Source organism: Episyrphus balteatus, chromosome 1 (genome assembly GCF_945859705.1).
Source record: "Episyrphus balteatus chromosome 1, idEpiBalt1.1, whole genome shotgun sequence".
Taxonomy (NCBI): Eukaryota; Metazoa; Arthropoda; class Insecta; order Diptera; family Syrphidae; genus Episyrphus; species Episyrphus balteatus.
The window spans coordinates 43,123,242-43,139,209 of NC_079134.1; the positions used below are offsets into that span (position 1 = coordinate 43,123,242).

The 15,968-nt window shown below is 31.2% G+C and overlaps 1 protein-coding gene across 1 annotated transcript in view; it reads right to left on the bottom strand.

Annotated features, from left to right (window-relative positions):
• The window catches only part of LOC129905802 (collagen alpha-1(I) chain), a 37,000-nt gene extending 21,480 nt beyond the window's left edge, over nucleotides 1–15,520 (bottom strand). Inside the window, exons 1-2 of the mRNA XM_055981381.1 lie at nucleotides 15,325–15,520; nucleotides 15,000–15,194 (exon numbers count right to left, since the gene is read on the bottom strand). Of these exons, the coding sequence (XP_055837356.1) occupies nucleotides 15,000–15,125 (126 nt within the window). The 5' untranslated portion in view covers nucleotides 15,126–15,194; nucleotides 15,325–15,520. The remainder of the gene's footprint in view (nucleotides 1–14,999; nucleotides 15,195–15,324) is intronic.
• Nucleotides 15,521–15,968: the final 448 nt, after the last annotated feature.

Genomic DNA, 15,968 nt, shown 5'->3' on the forward strand with positions numbered 1-15,968 from the left:
CTTTGAGGTCACAAGTTAATTGTAGCAGATCTATGAGTTTGATAAAATGCATTTGCAACTGGAAAACTGAAATGAGTGCATTAAAAATGTATGATCTAATTGTGCAGGTCATAATTTTCATAATTTTTTGCACGACACATGTGGGAATTTGAAATGGACCATTTGGCCTTCTGAAGAAATTTTTTGCACTTTTTTAGTTACTTTAGAAATAATGGAGAGATGATGACAATATTGCTCTGACTACTACAAGGAAATTGCTCTCACTTTTGAAAGTTATGCTAATTAAATAAAGTAAACAGACAGAACCAAAAACAAGCGAAGTAGGTGCTGAATAAACATATCCCGCCTCACTACGCGGACTTATTTTGACAGTTCTGTTCAAAAAGTTCAAAGATTTTAAATTAGTTTAAAAATTTCCTATCTCTTTCTTACCAGGAAGTTCAAATGAGAAAGCAACGCAGAGTCGAGGGAGCATGTAATTTAGTACGGCACCTAAATCTTATAATTTTAGAGGCAGTAATGTCAAAATGCGTATTAATTTTGACACTTACATTTATAGATAGTAATGCCAAAGTCCATAGAAAAAAAAAACAGAAACCCCAGCATTTCATTCTAAAAAAATGCCCATTCCTTTACTGGCACGGTGAATAGAATTGACGTATCTGCTTTTTCGGTACCTTAAGGCAAACTTGTCAAAAAATAAACCTCTAGCTTAGAAATTGGGATCGGAAACTGAATAACAGTTTTACTTCTATAAAGCTTTACAAACACTTGTGTTGCTTCTGTAATGGTTTATAGAAGTCAAATTAATAGTTGAGTTGGTTCTTTAGCAGCGGAGCTCTGTTATCGCTAGCCAATATATATGTCCACTCATTACTTTGTTCTTGAATTGTCAAAGAATTCATTGAACAGTTCAACTAAATAGACCTCTGTCTGAATTTGAATTTACAATATTGAGCATTAAAGACAATTCATCAATAGAATATAGAAACTACACACCATCATATCGGCACTTGAAAGAGATTAAATCATCAGGAAATAATCAGCAAAAACCAAGACAAGGCCCATTGAAAAATTCCATGAAATTAAATCCGATCTAAAACTAACCAACACCGCGCGCCAAAGTGAATAGCTTAATTAATTGTCCTTTTAATCATTCAGATCACTCCATAGATCAAACGTTCCTAGTTCAGTTGTTGACGCAAGTTGAAAAGTATGTTAAAACGAACACCACATAATATTTAAGTGTTTGACAATCAAAAAGATTGTATTCCCTTCTGCTGATGAAATATGAAATGGAATGGAAGCATTCAGTGAGATTTTCGCGCGCCACATGCCACACACAGTTTTAAATGATGCATTTGGTTGCATTGCAATTCATTGATGCAACCGCCAACGCTGCTGTACTGATGCACTTGTGAATTATTATTGTAAGCTATCAAACGATCGCTATATAGTGTCAGTCATGTTTTTTTGATCTGCCAACGGACGCCTGGATGATGATGACATCATTCATAAAAATGGTGACTTGCGTTATCATTTGAGGTTTGTTTGTCCAATCTTTTGATTTGAGAAATTTTATGTAAATGCGTTTGGGTATGCAGATAGGAAAGGAAAGAAAATAAATCTTAGTTGAAGCAGTCAAATTATGAATGAGTTTTCTCATTCTCATCCAATCCTCTGTATCTAAGTTAAGAGATAAAATGTGGGCAAAGATCGTAGGTACTATATAAAAAAAACTTTATAAATGCATAGATAGATATATCATTTAATAAGTTTTCTACATAGAAATAGATAATGACAAATTGGCATTAATTGCATGACAGTGAACACGCTCTCTGGGTTTAATGAATGAAATGCAGCAAAGTGCATTGATAAGAATAACTTGGGGTCACTGATAATAATATTTTTAAATGTGATGTGTTTGAGTATGAACAAATTTGTTTTTGTGGAAGATTCCAACAGTTTTATTTAATTTTCATAGACAATTTTAAATAAAATCAAAAATTTGTTGCGTTTTTATTTATTTTTTTTTTTTAAATAATAACAAAACTAATCGGAGACTACCCAACTAACAGATTTTCAAAATTGGTAGTCGGGAATTTACCAACTTACATGATTACCCAACTTAAAAATTTGTTAGTCGGGAAGTGGGGATGGGAAGATTTGTATGGGCAAAATTACAATACCTACACTTTGGAATTTGAAGTGAGCTGTCAAATAGCAATCCGTCATGCAACGTATTCTATGGGTCACCCCTTTCTGTCCCATCTGTTAACTTCAACGGATTGATTAACGCAATGGACGCAACGGATTCTATGGGTTAGGGCCTTAAGTCAATGATAAAGAAATATTAAGTATTTCTAAAACGTGTAGATGAGTAAACACAACAACAACCTCTGGAGGGATATTCCATCATATTAATCATTGATAAATTTATAAATTTCACATACTGGAGAGCTGTGTTCATTTTTAACGTTCCTTCGCTCTCCGTTTTTATGGTTGAGCCTTGGAAGCTCAAGCTCCAGTCAGTAAAAGTCTAACACACATTTAGGTAGTAGTCATATTCGACTGTAATTACTTAAATGTTATACTTTTCTTAGTATTCTGAACTATTTACAATAAAATATCGGTTAATAGTCGAATGGAGTCAGAAGGACTTGACATTTAATACTGTAGTAGATTTTGGTGCCCAAGAGGAACACTCCACTTCATAGTTTATTACTGAACATAATATGCACAAATACAAATATATTTATTGCATTTTGTTTATAGTTATGACAGTTTAAAATTAAACATCATTTATCCATATCTGTCATTTTTTAAGAATTACAATTAAATTTAAATTAATCATGTCATGTTTGCTTCTAAAATAAAAGACGCATATTTTACAAACGTTGCATTTCTATTTTACATCATGACAAATTAATAAATTTCTACATCAAAGATAATATTTATTAACTGTGTTTTTTTTTTTTTGTATAACAACACCCTTATCATCTGATTTCATTAACATAAAGCTCTCATAAGAAAAAAAAATTAAGTTATTTTTAAAAGCATTACCCCATCAATCTCTGATTAATTGGTCTCATAGCACAGAGAAACGGACTCTCATATTCAACAACACTACAAAATATAATTGACGATTCAAATTCAGCATTAAATGCAACACATGTCACAAGAAATAAAACAAATATATTTGTTCTCCTTATATTCCAACAGGGTTGCATCACTTTAGAGTACAAATATTCGATGAATGCAGGCGCTAGGATATAGGTCAACCTCTAGTAAAATTAATGGCAAAATTATTATAAAGCGCATAAGCATGTGGCAGTATAACAGTTTGTTTATAACGGAATTAATAATTAGAATAGTACTTGTAGGCTCACAAACTAGGAATGTTCTTAAAGTACTTTTGTTTTGTGAAAGTAATTTGAAACTAAAATAAACTGTTATAACTGTTATAAATCCTTTTAAACTGTCATCCTGTTGACATGTCTCGAATTTTCTTATTGTACAAATATTTCCACTACGTAAAAGTTGTTCCGAGGCCCAATCAAATGTCATTTTGACACTGTTTTTGCACAACCGAATCTGAGATCTGATCCAAACAAATTGTAACAGACACTGAAGTGTGAAGTGTAATAGTCACTTCCTTTAATCTAATGTGCATCAATTCAGTAGTTGAGAAGAGCATACTTCTCACTACCACACAAATCAATGTGATGTCAGTTTCATATCATACACCTAGAATTTTTTTTTAGTAAGAATCCCTTGCTTTGCCTGTGACATTGGCTGCAATATCTTCGTTGGATGATGCTATTTGTTATATCTGTGATGCATGTAAAGTATTTTTAGATCAACAAAAAACCAAGAAAGCAACAAGTGGGCTGACGACTTGGAATATTCATATGCAAAACATCCATCCATCTTTAGTGAATTGCTATATCATCATCATATCGTTCTTAGGTCATGCATGCATCGTTTAGTGCGATGAATGATTTCGGCAAATGAGAGCTAGGAGGCAACAAGAATGTCATCCTCATCATCATCCATCTTTTTAGCTAAAAGTCCTTGGTGAATGTGTATGGAATTGTTATTTATACTCAGTGAGGGTTGAGGTGTATCATGTCACAGTGTGGTTCCTTTATTTCTTTTACTTCTGTTGTTTTTTGTGTCGTGTTGTTTTAGGTGAAACTCCCGGTAATGGTGATGTGCTCAGCAGATTTCTGATCTTAGGGGAATTTTCTTTCTTTTAAAAAGGAATAGGAGAGAGTCGGGCATTTTTAAATGTAGCAGCAATTCCCAACTAACAATTTTGCTTCTATACAGCTTTATGCAAGCAACATTTGCATGTGTCAATTTTTCTATTACACCTGACAGCATTGAAATTTTTTTTTCTTATAGCTGTGTTCCTTTAGGATTCACCAGCCCTCAATCGCCTTTAATATTTGCTTGGTGCCGAATAGTCATAACATAAATTGTACATGAAAATAATAGAACATTAACAGTTTATCCCAAGCTCTCCTATTTTAAAACTATTTTTAGTAGTTTATTATTCCAAGGAAGTCATACTGTTTTATTATGTCAGGAGAAAGACCCTAAAAATTTATTGTGTAGACAAAACGAATTATGTACTTTCTTTACAGTTAAACTTTATAAAAGATGTATTTTCCTTCAAACCGCATTTAGAAAAAAAAATATGTCTCAAAATAAATCACAGCATTTGTTCATAGTGTAAACTAACCATAAAAATATGACTTTTCAATATGAAAAATAAAATTGTGCTCTCTGTTGTTTATGCCTGTGGTGACAATTTCAGCTAAGTACACACTTACATGCGTACTTAAGGTGTCACTATGCTCAATGCTGGCTGTGCGCGCCACCACCAGGGCGTTGATAGTGAAAACATGATCTTGATCTTCGTGGCCGTGGGACTAGTTTACCGTTAAGTAGGTGAGGAAATCCGATGCAATTGTAAGATTTTTTTATTTGTTTTGTTTCTTTTTTGCGAAGCAAATTTAAATCTGTGTGCGACCCTAATAATTCCATTTATGGAAAGATTTATCTTTTTAGTTTTGACATATTTTGGTTATTAATCTATTGTTTTGAGTAAAAATACTGTTTAAGGATATGGGTCAGTTTATTTACGTAAACTTTAAAGTAAATTTATTTGTTTTGATCTCAATTGAGATAAATTCGCAAATATGGTTTTGTTTGACAGATCATTAACTCAATAAATCCGTTTGAGTTAAGGCTCTGATTGGTTATCTGTCAAAAAATGATAAAAGTCCTCTTGGTTTTTGTGACAGCTGACATTGACAGCTAGTACATAAGGCCCTAAAAACTCTAAACTTTAGTTCTGATTCTGTTACGAGAGCATTCAACGTCAGATGAATTAGAAGAACATACAATATTGTTTTAAATAATGAAAAGTATTTGTAGAAAACTTTGAAAGTTGTTCAAGAATTAATGAAAGAATGAAGTTGGAACTCAAAAAAAAAAAAAAATGAGCGCATCCAGCACTAAACATTCGTAAAAACAAAAATTTCTAAAGCCCGTGTGATACTTCTTTTTTTTTTTTATTTTTCAATAAATCGATCGATAAAACAAAAATGTAGAAAAAAACAAATCCAATTCAATCACTTTTTAATCAAAAATGACAGTGAAAGAATGACAATGGACAAACACCAGACACCAGAGACGTTCAACAAAATGTCCCAAAATCTAACACCAAAAGAAGTAAAAAAAATATTTTTGTTTTTATTTTATTTTTTATCTCAGAGTCACAAACAAACAACAAAACTGACACAATGCTTGAGACAATATAAAAATTGTTTTGCTATGCTATTTTTCTTCTTCTGACGTATCTGACAATAGCAAAAAAAAAAAAATGCCAAAGAATCTTCAAATGAAAGCAAATATACATAAATATGCTGTGTATTCGTGTAAGCGAAAATGCAACTTTCTAGATAGAATGTTATGGAGCACAATCGTTTGCGAATGTGATGCTTGGGAGATGGGGCAAACTTCACTTTTGCCTAAGGCTCCTTATTGCTTTAAAATATGTGTGCCTATAATATCAAACCACAACCACAACAAGTTGGGGTCAAACTGTTGTTAAAAAGCCGGCTTAAAGAAAAAATTGTCTTTAAAGGGTGTTTTTTTGTGAAGTAAAATTCTTTGAAGAGCTAAGATTTTGAATGAAAAATTTAGGTTGGTTTGGTGGCTTACTCTTGCAACTTTTTAAATGATGGCTAATTCTATCAATTTTCTATCAAACTTTTTGACAGCTAATTTAAGAAAAATCTGCTTGAGATTTAATTCCCTCCTGAGCACTAAAAAATTGTCCTAAAGTATATAAAACTATAGCTGAACATCCACTTTAAGCTCGTAATTGTAATAGATCACCGTGTGTTTGTCAAGGATGATACATGTTTGTCATCGACAACTTCTTCTGTCAGATATGTACGTCGTTGTCACACTTTGCATTAAAAAAAAACACCCTTTGCAATATTTTGCAGTTCCAAGCTTATGTATTCGGTTTTGTGCATATGATGGAAAGAACGGACAAAGATAAGATTATCTTAACTGCAGTTTTTTTTTTTTGTATTCTCTCATTCTTCTGAATCGTTTTGCATCCGATGATTTCTGGAGCAATAAATAAGATGCTTGACTTAAAGAGTGAGCCAGTTGATGGGCCTTAAGTCATAGATTTTTTTTTTACAATGCTAAATTTGATATGACCAAGTATGATATAGCTTGAAGTAGTAAAGATATTATGCACGCAACAGAGTGCGTAAAATATGTATGGTAACTGATAGCTACAGATTTAAGTTGAGTTTTGGTTTTGAGAAATTTGTGCATAAGATTGAATAAGACCTGAAGAAGTATAGCGTGCTTTTAATCAAGACTTAAGACTCCAATATTTGGTAGAAGGTTCCGATTGTGCAATCAATTGATATGATGTTCTATTACGTTGTATGTGTTCTATTACATTCCTAAATCTGCCAAATTGAATCGCACATGGTAGAGCAATAAAAATCATAACGCGTGTGTGTTATTTCCTAAAGATGTTGATAATTTAGCTACGGTTTTGTTTTCTTAATTTTTGTCGGCTTTTTTACATTTCATACTTGTACGTTATACTTAAAACCAAGTAAATTATATATTTCTTCTGAATTGAAATAACAATATAAGCTAAAGATAAGCGTTAAAAACACATACTTTTATATGCCGGCACTAAAGAGGCTATCACAATTCGATGTCACCTTTAACACTTAAATATAATACAATCAGAGCAGAATATTTTTGAATGAAACAAAACCAAAAAAAAAAATGTTGTCATTGGTCAGAACTCAATTCATGATTAAAAGACAGCTTGTTTAAAAATTTTATGAGAAAAAAAATAGCTTGAATCTAAGCAAATTTTGATAATAAATTATTGTATCAATTACAACACCATTTTAAATTACTTTGCCTTGATCTTATTAATATAAGCTGTATGTAAAATTTTTAGTTGATAAGCTATAGAAGACGCAAATCACACAGATTTTACTCAATATTTTTAGAGTTGACGCCATCGCAAAAAAATAATTTTTTATTATAGAAATCGTTATCGGTATATAGAATTAAGCATTTTTTGTTTTGACACGTGGTAAGAGTAATATAAAATTGTAAATTATTAAATTAAAACAAAAATTACGTATACGCCACCCGTCTAATTTGATTATTCTATTTTTAGAATTAAATTTAAACAGAAAGGAAATATTGTATGTTAAAAATTAAATTACTTGTACTCTCATGTTTCTTATGGGCACGTCACACCAACCTTACCATTAACAACCTGGACCTGTAAGGGTCAAACAGATCCCGGGGTCGGACTCAAAGTATCGGAATAAATAAGTGGGTCTGGTTCGTTGTACTCGAAACTTCTTTTTTGTGTGCCTGCTGGTAATTTTCTTTGGATCTACTCACTCATTTATGATAGCGGTATGGGTAATGGTTCATAATTATAAGCAAGCTATACACAGTTGACAGTTTGTGTACCTGTAGCAGCGTTCCTTAAGAGTTGATATACTACTCATGAGTAAAAATCTAGTACATTACTACACATGTCCATCTACTCCACAGTACACAAATATAAGTTAATATATTGCGCACGTTGTCAAAATTTGTGTGTTAAATTTCATAAAATCAAAGAGCTTGTCAAAGTGACAAATTTATTTTGAACTTTTTCACTTTAAAATAACTGACGAAAAACGCACAAAAACCGTATTAACCACGCAAACGACTAATTTTTTTTTAATATTTGACCATTTTCCGAAAAGAAGCACAAATAACATTTGTTATTTTTCAATTATTTTTTTTAATAACATTTTATAAATTAAAATTTCCTGTTTACTGTTACATAGTAAATGTATGAATTTAAGGGCTGACAGATAGGTCTCCGTTTTTGAAACATGCGCAAACTTGAAAAAAAAATTGAAACTCGGAAGTTATTACTATTATTTTACTATGTATCTACTCAAGTAGAAGTTCATGAATTGATTGTAGTATACTAGATCTACTTATCATCTACTCATGAGTAGTCTACCACCTCAAAAGGAAGGCTGCTTTTTACCGACTTCCTCATAACTTTGGACTGAGTGAACCAATTTTGATAATTCTTTTTGTATTGGAAAGCTGGTGACTGCCATAACCATAAAACACAGTTTTGATCCATGGAAGTCGGTTTTGTTTTTGAAAAAATGCGGCAACACAAAATGATGAATGTGTCTCAGTGTTCGACTTATGAACACATTTTTTCAATGTTCTGTCTGAGAATAATTCATGAAATTCAATATAAAAATAGGTATGACGGCATGAGCTTATGTTCAGAGTTACATAAGTTAAAGGATCTGCTTGGTTGGTTGTCAGAAGAAAGTCAAAAGATGGCTTCTAACTTTAAATGACAGCAAAGATTTTAAAAAAACTCTGAAATTTTTCAGCCCTTTAATTTTAACATGTGTGTTTATTTTGTGTGGAATTAAGTGGAGTCACTTTTATAGGAACTATCAAGCTTGCTTCATAACCTTAAAAGGTTAAGTCTCTCCAGATGGATCTTAATTCTTATGTCATTTATTCACTAAAAATGAATCTCGAAATTATAAAAATATTGAATGACAGTGTTCACATTTTTCTTATTCAACCTTATTTTTGACGTCTATTTGAAGTGCCTATGTATTTTTAATTTTTGACATTTGCTAGTTTGACATTATGATTGTTTCCTGTTTTAACTGAATAAGTCTGTTTGGTTTCTTTTTGGACAAAACTATAAACCTGTCAAGCGGGTTGATGAAATTCTCTCAGCGGAAGAAAAAAGACAAAAAATGGCTACCTTCTTATGTAATTTCGTTATTTAATTTCAAAAGCTTCAATGTTAAAAGCCAGAAAAGGATTAAATTAAATAAACTTGAGACAACATAATAGTCGTCACCGTCGTAGTCTGTATAGTTGTTGTTTAAGTGTAAGAAAATGTAACACTTTTGCTACGATACAAGACCATTTAAATAAATAATACTATGAGTGTTATGGAGTAAATAATAAAATTATGAGTAATTTCCATTAAGCTCAAGCAACACCTTTACAACTGTTCCAATTATTCGATTTTAAAACTGGACCAAAAATAATGAAACGGTGGTAAACCTGGTTAAGTGGTTAATGTGTCAAAATTTTATATGGGTTAGACCCGTTTGTTTACCATATTAACCATTTAACCAGGTTTACCCAGAGCTTACACCGTTGCATGAATACCCCTAATATTCTATTGAATGCAAATAATGGTGAAGGATAAAAACTTAATTAAGGAAAAAAAACCGATGTGACTTTGATTTTTATGGTTTCTTCAATAATCGTTCGGTGTTTTATAGAATACTTAAGTAAGGAAAATATTAACGAAAAAATATAATAATGAAGAAATCCAAATTTATTTATCATTGCTAAAAATGCAATGCAAATTTAAAATTATTATTAATTGAAATTATGTTCTAAATATATCTTGCATCCGTCTTCCGTTTTGATAATAATAACAATTATTATTTCACCATAGTCACAGACAGATTTAATTCAATTCGTTCATATATGTAGTATGTATAATTTTTTTTGTTTTGTTTAATAAGTTCACACATGAAGACCAATTGCGAAATAAGGTTATCACTTGGCAAGACGATAACCACCATCACAACATACAACATCCATGGACTAAATAGATTAATATTATTCTTTGTGCTTGTTTTTCTGCCGGAAGCATGATTTCAAAATGTTGAAGGTTCTTAATAAGATTATTATGTATAATATTAAATTGCGCGCAAGTTTAATATTCATCATATTCAAAAAATATATTAAAGCTTAAGTAACACATGTGATTTGAAACAAAAATTTACGCTTAATTTTTTTTGCAAGAACCAAAAAAAATTCTAATCTAAATCGACTTTGATGATTTAAAGGTTATCCATAATAGATTTTTTGACCTATAAGTTTAGGTGATAAGAAAATATAATAATTTAAGGTAACTATGCTGAAATATTTTTGAAATTTGTCAAATTTCTAAAATTATTGCGTATTTGATGGTTTGGTTATGCATGACATGATATGGACCGTAATAGAATTGTTGTCAATCACTTATGCCAATGCTATTTTTAGATTTAAGCTCGACCTAGTACTCCAAATACGTTTCCCAAGAAATTGGTCACATGATACTCAAAAGCAAAAAATGCATATCTGAAAATGATTCATATTGTCAGTTATCATGTTTGTACCAAAAACCACAGATTTTTGTTATCCTCGGACTACCTAAACAAAAAAAAAAACAAATTACTTGCATAGATAATAGTATTCATTCGAAATTTTTAAAACTCTTTTAACTTATAATTTCAGACCTATAAATATCTTTTTTTTTTTACTTTTCTCATTCTTCTGCATAGTTGAATTTTTGATCAACTGCAAGATTTATACATACTTTTTCATACACTTTTCATACATACAATCGTAGAATGCAGTAGATATCTCTTTTTAGTACTTCACCTGACACAAGGAAATTTTAACTATGTACAATAATGGATCAGAAAATGATTTCTAACAATAAGGATTTACAGAATTACGGAGTGGTAGTTTACTCATGAGTAGATCATCTAGTACAATTTACTACTAGAACTACTCATGCTCTTCTTACCAAGTAGATACGAATTATATTGATTTCACTGAAAGTGCCTTTCATTAAAAATAGCTAGTAAACTACTAGTAGCACTTTTCCACCTCCTAAAAGGGAGGGTTAATAAAGCACTGCCTAGCTATTCATTATTAGAGCAGTGTTGCCAGAGAATTTTAGAGGCAAGGAGCCGAATTTTAGAAGTCTTGGAGCCAAAAATCGCCAATTTCAAAAATTGTTCATAAAAACTCATAATAATGTGTTTTGAACCATTTTTTTTTTCATCATTTTTTTTTTTTTTCAACTTCAAATTAACTTAGATTATATGATAACATAAACAAAAAAATAAAAAAAAAATAAAAAAAGAAATAATACTCTGTATTAAATTTATTAGACTTCAAGTTAGATTCTTTAATTTATTTTAGTAATAAATGACAAAACAAATATACCTACATTGTGGAAAAGTGGAAACAAAATATGAGGCGTTCAGAATAATAACGGGTTAAGTCCATTTGAATTTTGTGCATTACTCTGAACTTTGAGAAGCTATTTCTCAGAAACTAAAGGAACTTTTGAAATAAATGTTCCACAGATCGATAGCTCTATATCTCCAAAATGTCTTTCTTTAATTTTATTTGACATAAAACAAAACCCTTAATTTTTAAGACCTTAAAACATCCAACCTAAAGACAAGTGGATTTGACCCATTATAATTCTGAACGCCTCATATGTATATGAATGAAAATGGAAGTAGGTACATTCACAATTCCGCTTTTCAGCAAGACGTCAGATTCTACTTCGAAGAAGTTTAGTTCTACTTCGAAGACTTTTAAAGTGTGATCATAATAATCAAGTTCTTTTATTATAAAAGTTTTTAATTTTGAAGGAGCCAAAAATCGCCAAAATGAAAACTTAAGGAGCCAAATTTTGATAAATTGGAAATCAGAATTAGAAGGAGCCGGAGAAAACTTGAAGGAGCCGGTTTGGCTATAAATAGCCGGTCCTGGCAACACTGTATTAGAGATGTGTTTTAAAGTATTATTAAAACTGTCTATTAGACAGTGTCTAAGGCTTATTATCAAGCCAATAAAATAGGTTAATGGGCGAAGCTTTCAGATTCAAATATTGACAGCTTTTTTGTCAGTTTTATTGTCAGTATAAACAAATGTCAAACTAATCAAAATAGACTCCTTATATCTTTTGACAGATTCGTGATACATTACGAATATTAACTCTTTGTTCTCTTTCCTTACTTTATAAAAAAAAACCTACTTCAACCTGTTATTTCGATAAAATTTTATGGAAACTTTTAGAGAATTTTGTCGAAAATTTAAAACTTCGTGTGCTGAAAATAAAGTTGCATTATTTTGGACCAAGATGACATTTACTGTGTCGATTGGTTTCTTACAGTTTACATTGGTTTCTATAAAGTGCTTAGAACTTCAGACTTTATTCAACTACAACAACTTCTTGATGAGTATTAGCCCAATAGAATATATTCATTTCAAATGTTGTCTTCAAATTTCTAAAAAATTTTAGATAATATTACATTTCCAATATCTTGCCAATAATACCTGGTAAATTTTAATAAGAATCCCAGTTCAAATAATGTTACATGGAAATTTACATTTATACTCAAATACTAAAACGTTCATTAATAGATGGAAGATAATAAAATGTGTTAACCAAATTAATATAGCTAAAGTAGTTCAAAGTAGTTTTAAGTACTAAGCAGCAGATAACGAAACTATTTTTCCCTTTTTGTCAAATGCATACGTTTACGTCAATTGTTTTAACAGAACAGAAGCATTTATCTGTCAAGTTGTTTTTCGGTTTGGACAGTTCATATTTTCTTTCAGACGTAAAAAATTTATTTTAAAATGAATAGAAAAACATTTTTAAACAATTAAAAAATTGTATCGTATCACAATTTATTTAAATATGCCAGAGAAATGAGCAACGATAAAAAAATCGTAATCCTTATGAAGGACTTCGTTAGCAGCCTTATTGCGTTCGAAAACAAAACTAAACGAAACTAAGTACGTCATCTGATTTTTTTCGTAGGGCACCGTACAAACTTCCAAAAAGAACAAATAGTGTGATCTGATTCTTCGTTTCCATTTATACAAACACAAGAGAACTTTCTGTTAATCGATAAATAATATCCGCTTTGTTTTGGAGAAGGAAGCCGATCATGAGTAGGTGATTTAGTACATTTGGTACTTCATCTACAACTACTCTTTTGCAAAAGTAGTCGTTGGGAATTGCATTGCTTTCCTTAATTGTGTGTTCCATTAAATTGTTATTAACCATCTGATAAAATTAATATTATTTTTTTTAAATATAAAGAACTCTGTTGATAGGAACCCTGGGAGCATTAACCAATTGCAAGTAAAAATTATTTGAACATTTTCTATTTTCTTGTAAGTATAGACTCCACGTGCACAATGCCTTGACCTTGACTTCCTCTTATCAAAGTCACCCAAGCTATCAGATATTGAACAAGGTTACAATTTTTTCGGACAAATTTTTCGATGTCTTCAATTTATGAAAATGTAAAATTAACCGCATCCCTTTGGAGGCGTTAAACTATAAATGAGTTGATAATCTAGTACAAATAGTGTTACATTTACAGATTCTGCCCGATTACCTTGGAATTGCATTGATTTCCTTGAATATGTGAAAAATACCCAAACATTTAAGAGCTAGCAAAACCAAATTTTTTTCAGAACCCAAGTTGAACAAGAAAATTGATAGTATCAAGTTTAAAATTTTTTTTTTATTTCGCCGTTAAGAATTGAAATCTTGGAGTACAAAATATGGAAACGTGTGAAAAAAAAACATGGTGAATTGGAACGAAATCCATTTTTTTATCAACTTCGTTCCGATTCACACCGTTTTTCGACCACTTTTCAAGATGCGACAGTTACAAATTGTAGGAGGTATATGATGGTTATGCTTAACGTGTGAAACGGCCTTACACTGTAATTTCGAACACAATGAGGAGCAAATACGTTCCACAAAAAAGTAAATACGTTCCACATGTTTTTCCTTCTCTAATGAAAACAAGAAATACAAAATGAACACGTTCCACAGGATATATATAATTTGTGTTTTTTTGTTTAATTTTGGAAAATTTGTTTACTCCATTTGAAAGATGGAGTGATTTGGAAGTTGATTGTTCAAATTCACTCCTTTTACAATTTTGACATTTGTTTTGGAGTGATGTTACCGTTAGGAATTTTTTTAGTTCCGAGAAATGACAAATGAATGCGTTCAGCACTTTACAGAGAAGGAATATTATTGCGAAACAAATTATTATTATTGCGAAACGAATTATTTAAATTAAAAAAAATTTGGTAATTTTATAATTTTTTTAAGCTTAAAATAGGAAGATAAATTTGCCAAATTTGTTTTGACTTTTTCGACGAACTTCACTTTTTTAAAAGTTCCAAAAAATATAAAATGTTTTTTTTTTAATTTAAATAAATAAACGTGATAGACTCCTACAAATTTTTAAATTTAATATTTAAAATTGAAAAACAAAAATAATAAAAAAAATTAAGGGAATAAACCTTTTTTGAGATTAATTTGTATTAATCCTGTGTTTAAAAATAAATATATTTTTCCACTTCTGTCATCATTATATGGACTTCCTAATTATCCCCGTTAGATTTGAATTGATTTTCAATAAAAATCAATTTTATTAACCCTTGGTTAAGTTTCTAACAGCTATTATAAATGACCATAACCTAGTTTTTCTACCTCAAAAACCGTTAATTAATCATATTTTTTTTTTACAATCACTTACCTTAGCATCAACAAAACTATCTCGTCCATTCAAAAGGCATATCAGATAAATTGCAAATATCACCGCCCAAATATAGGATAAGTTTGGGCTGCCCAAGAGACCGGACAGGCCTCTGGGAGTTTTCATTTCGCACAAGAAAAAAAATCAAATTTCAAAAAAAATTCTAAAAGTCCACCAAAAACCGATCAAAATGATCTACAAGAAATTAAAAAAAAAAAAAACAAAAATAAAAAAAAATTAAATCAAATCCCGCCGAATTTTAAAACACATCGATCTTGATGAAAATCTCCGCACAAAAAAGGTTTTTTTTATTATATGTCTTTACCTCCTCAACGATTGAAACTTCTTTTGCAAAAGAATTGTGGTAACCGACTTTCGAACTATTACGAAGAGATCTCTCTGTAAGCCAAACGAAATAAATGGACAAAAATTATCCCAAGCAGCAGAGCAATACTCACTCCTCCTGCATGGAGATCGACAAACGTTCGAAGTGTTACTAAACACGAGTCTCCCAACAGAATTTCAGTTTTGCCCAATGCTTTGCCCAACACACATACAAAAGATTGCAATGTCTGGAGCTCCTCTACTCCCAAAGAGAACACAATACTGATATTCCCGTTGCTGCCGTCAGCTATGTAGCCTCAAAGCAAAAAACAACCCTCTACATTAGTGAAGATCATTTCGTTCCATTATGTCAATGTATTGTTTCAGCGCGTTGAAATGACGACGCGCACACTTGTAGCACTTTATGAATCCATATCACTTGCTTTTTGACCCCACACACCACATGCCTCCCTTAGCACCCTCTCGTACCGCCTCGCACCGCGCCGCTGCCGGCCGGAATTCATGTTCGGTAGAGGCGATCCTCTGCGCGAATCGATCTCGCAATCGTCCTCTTCCACCCAACATTATCGCATAAAAATGGGCCAGAGGAGCGCTGGAGTGGAAGTCTTTGATTTTTGCTCCAGA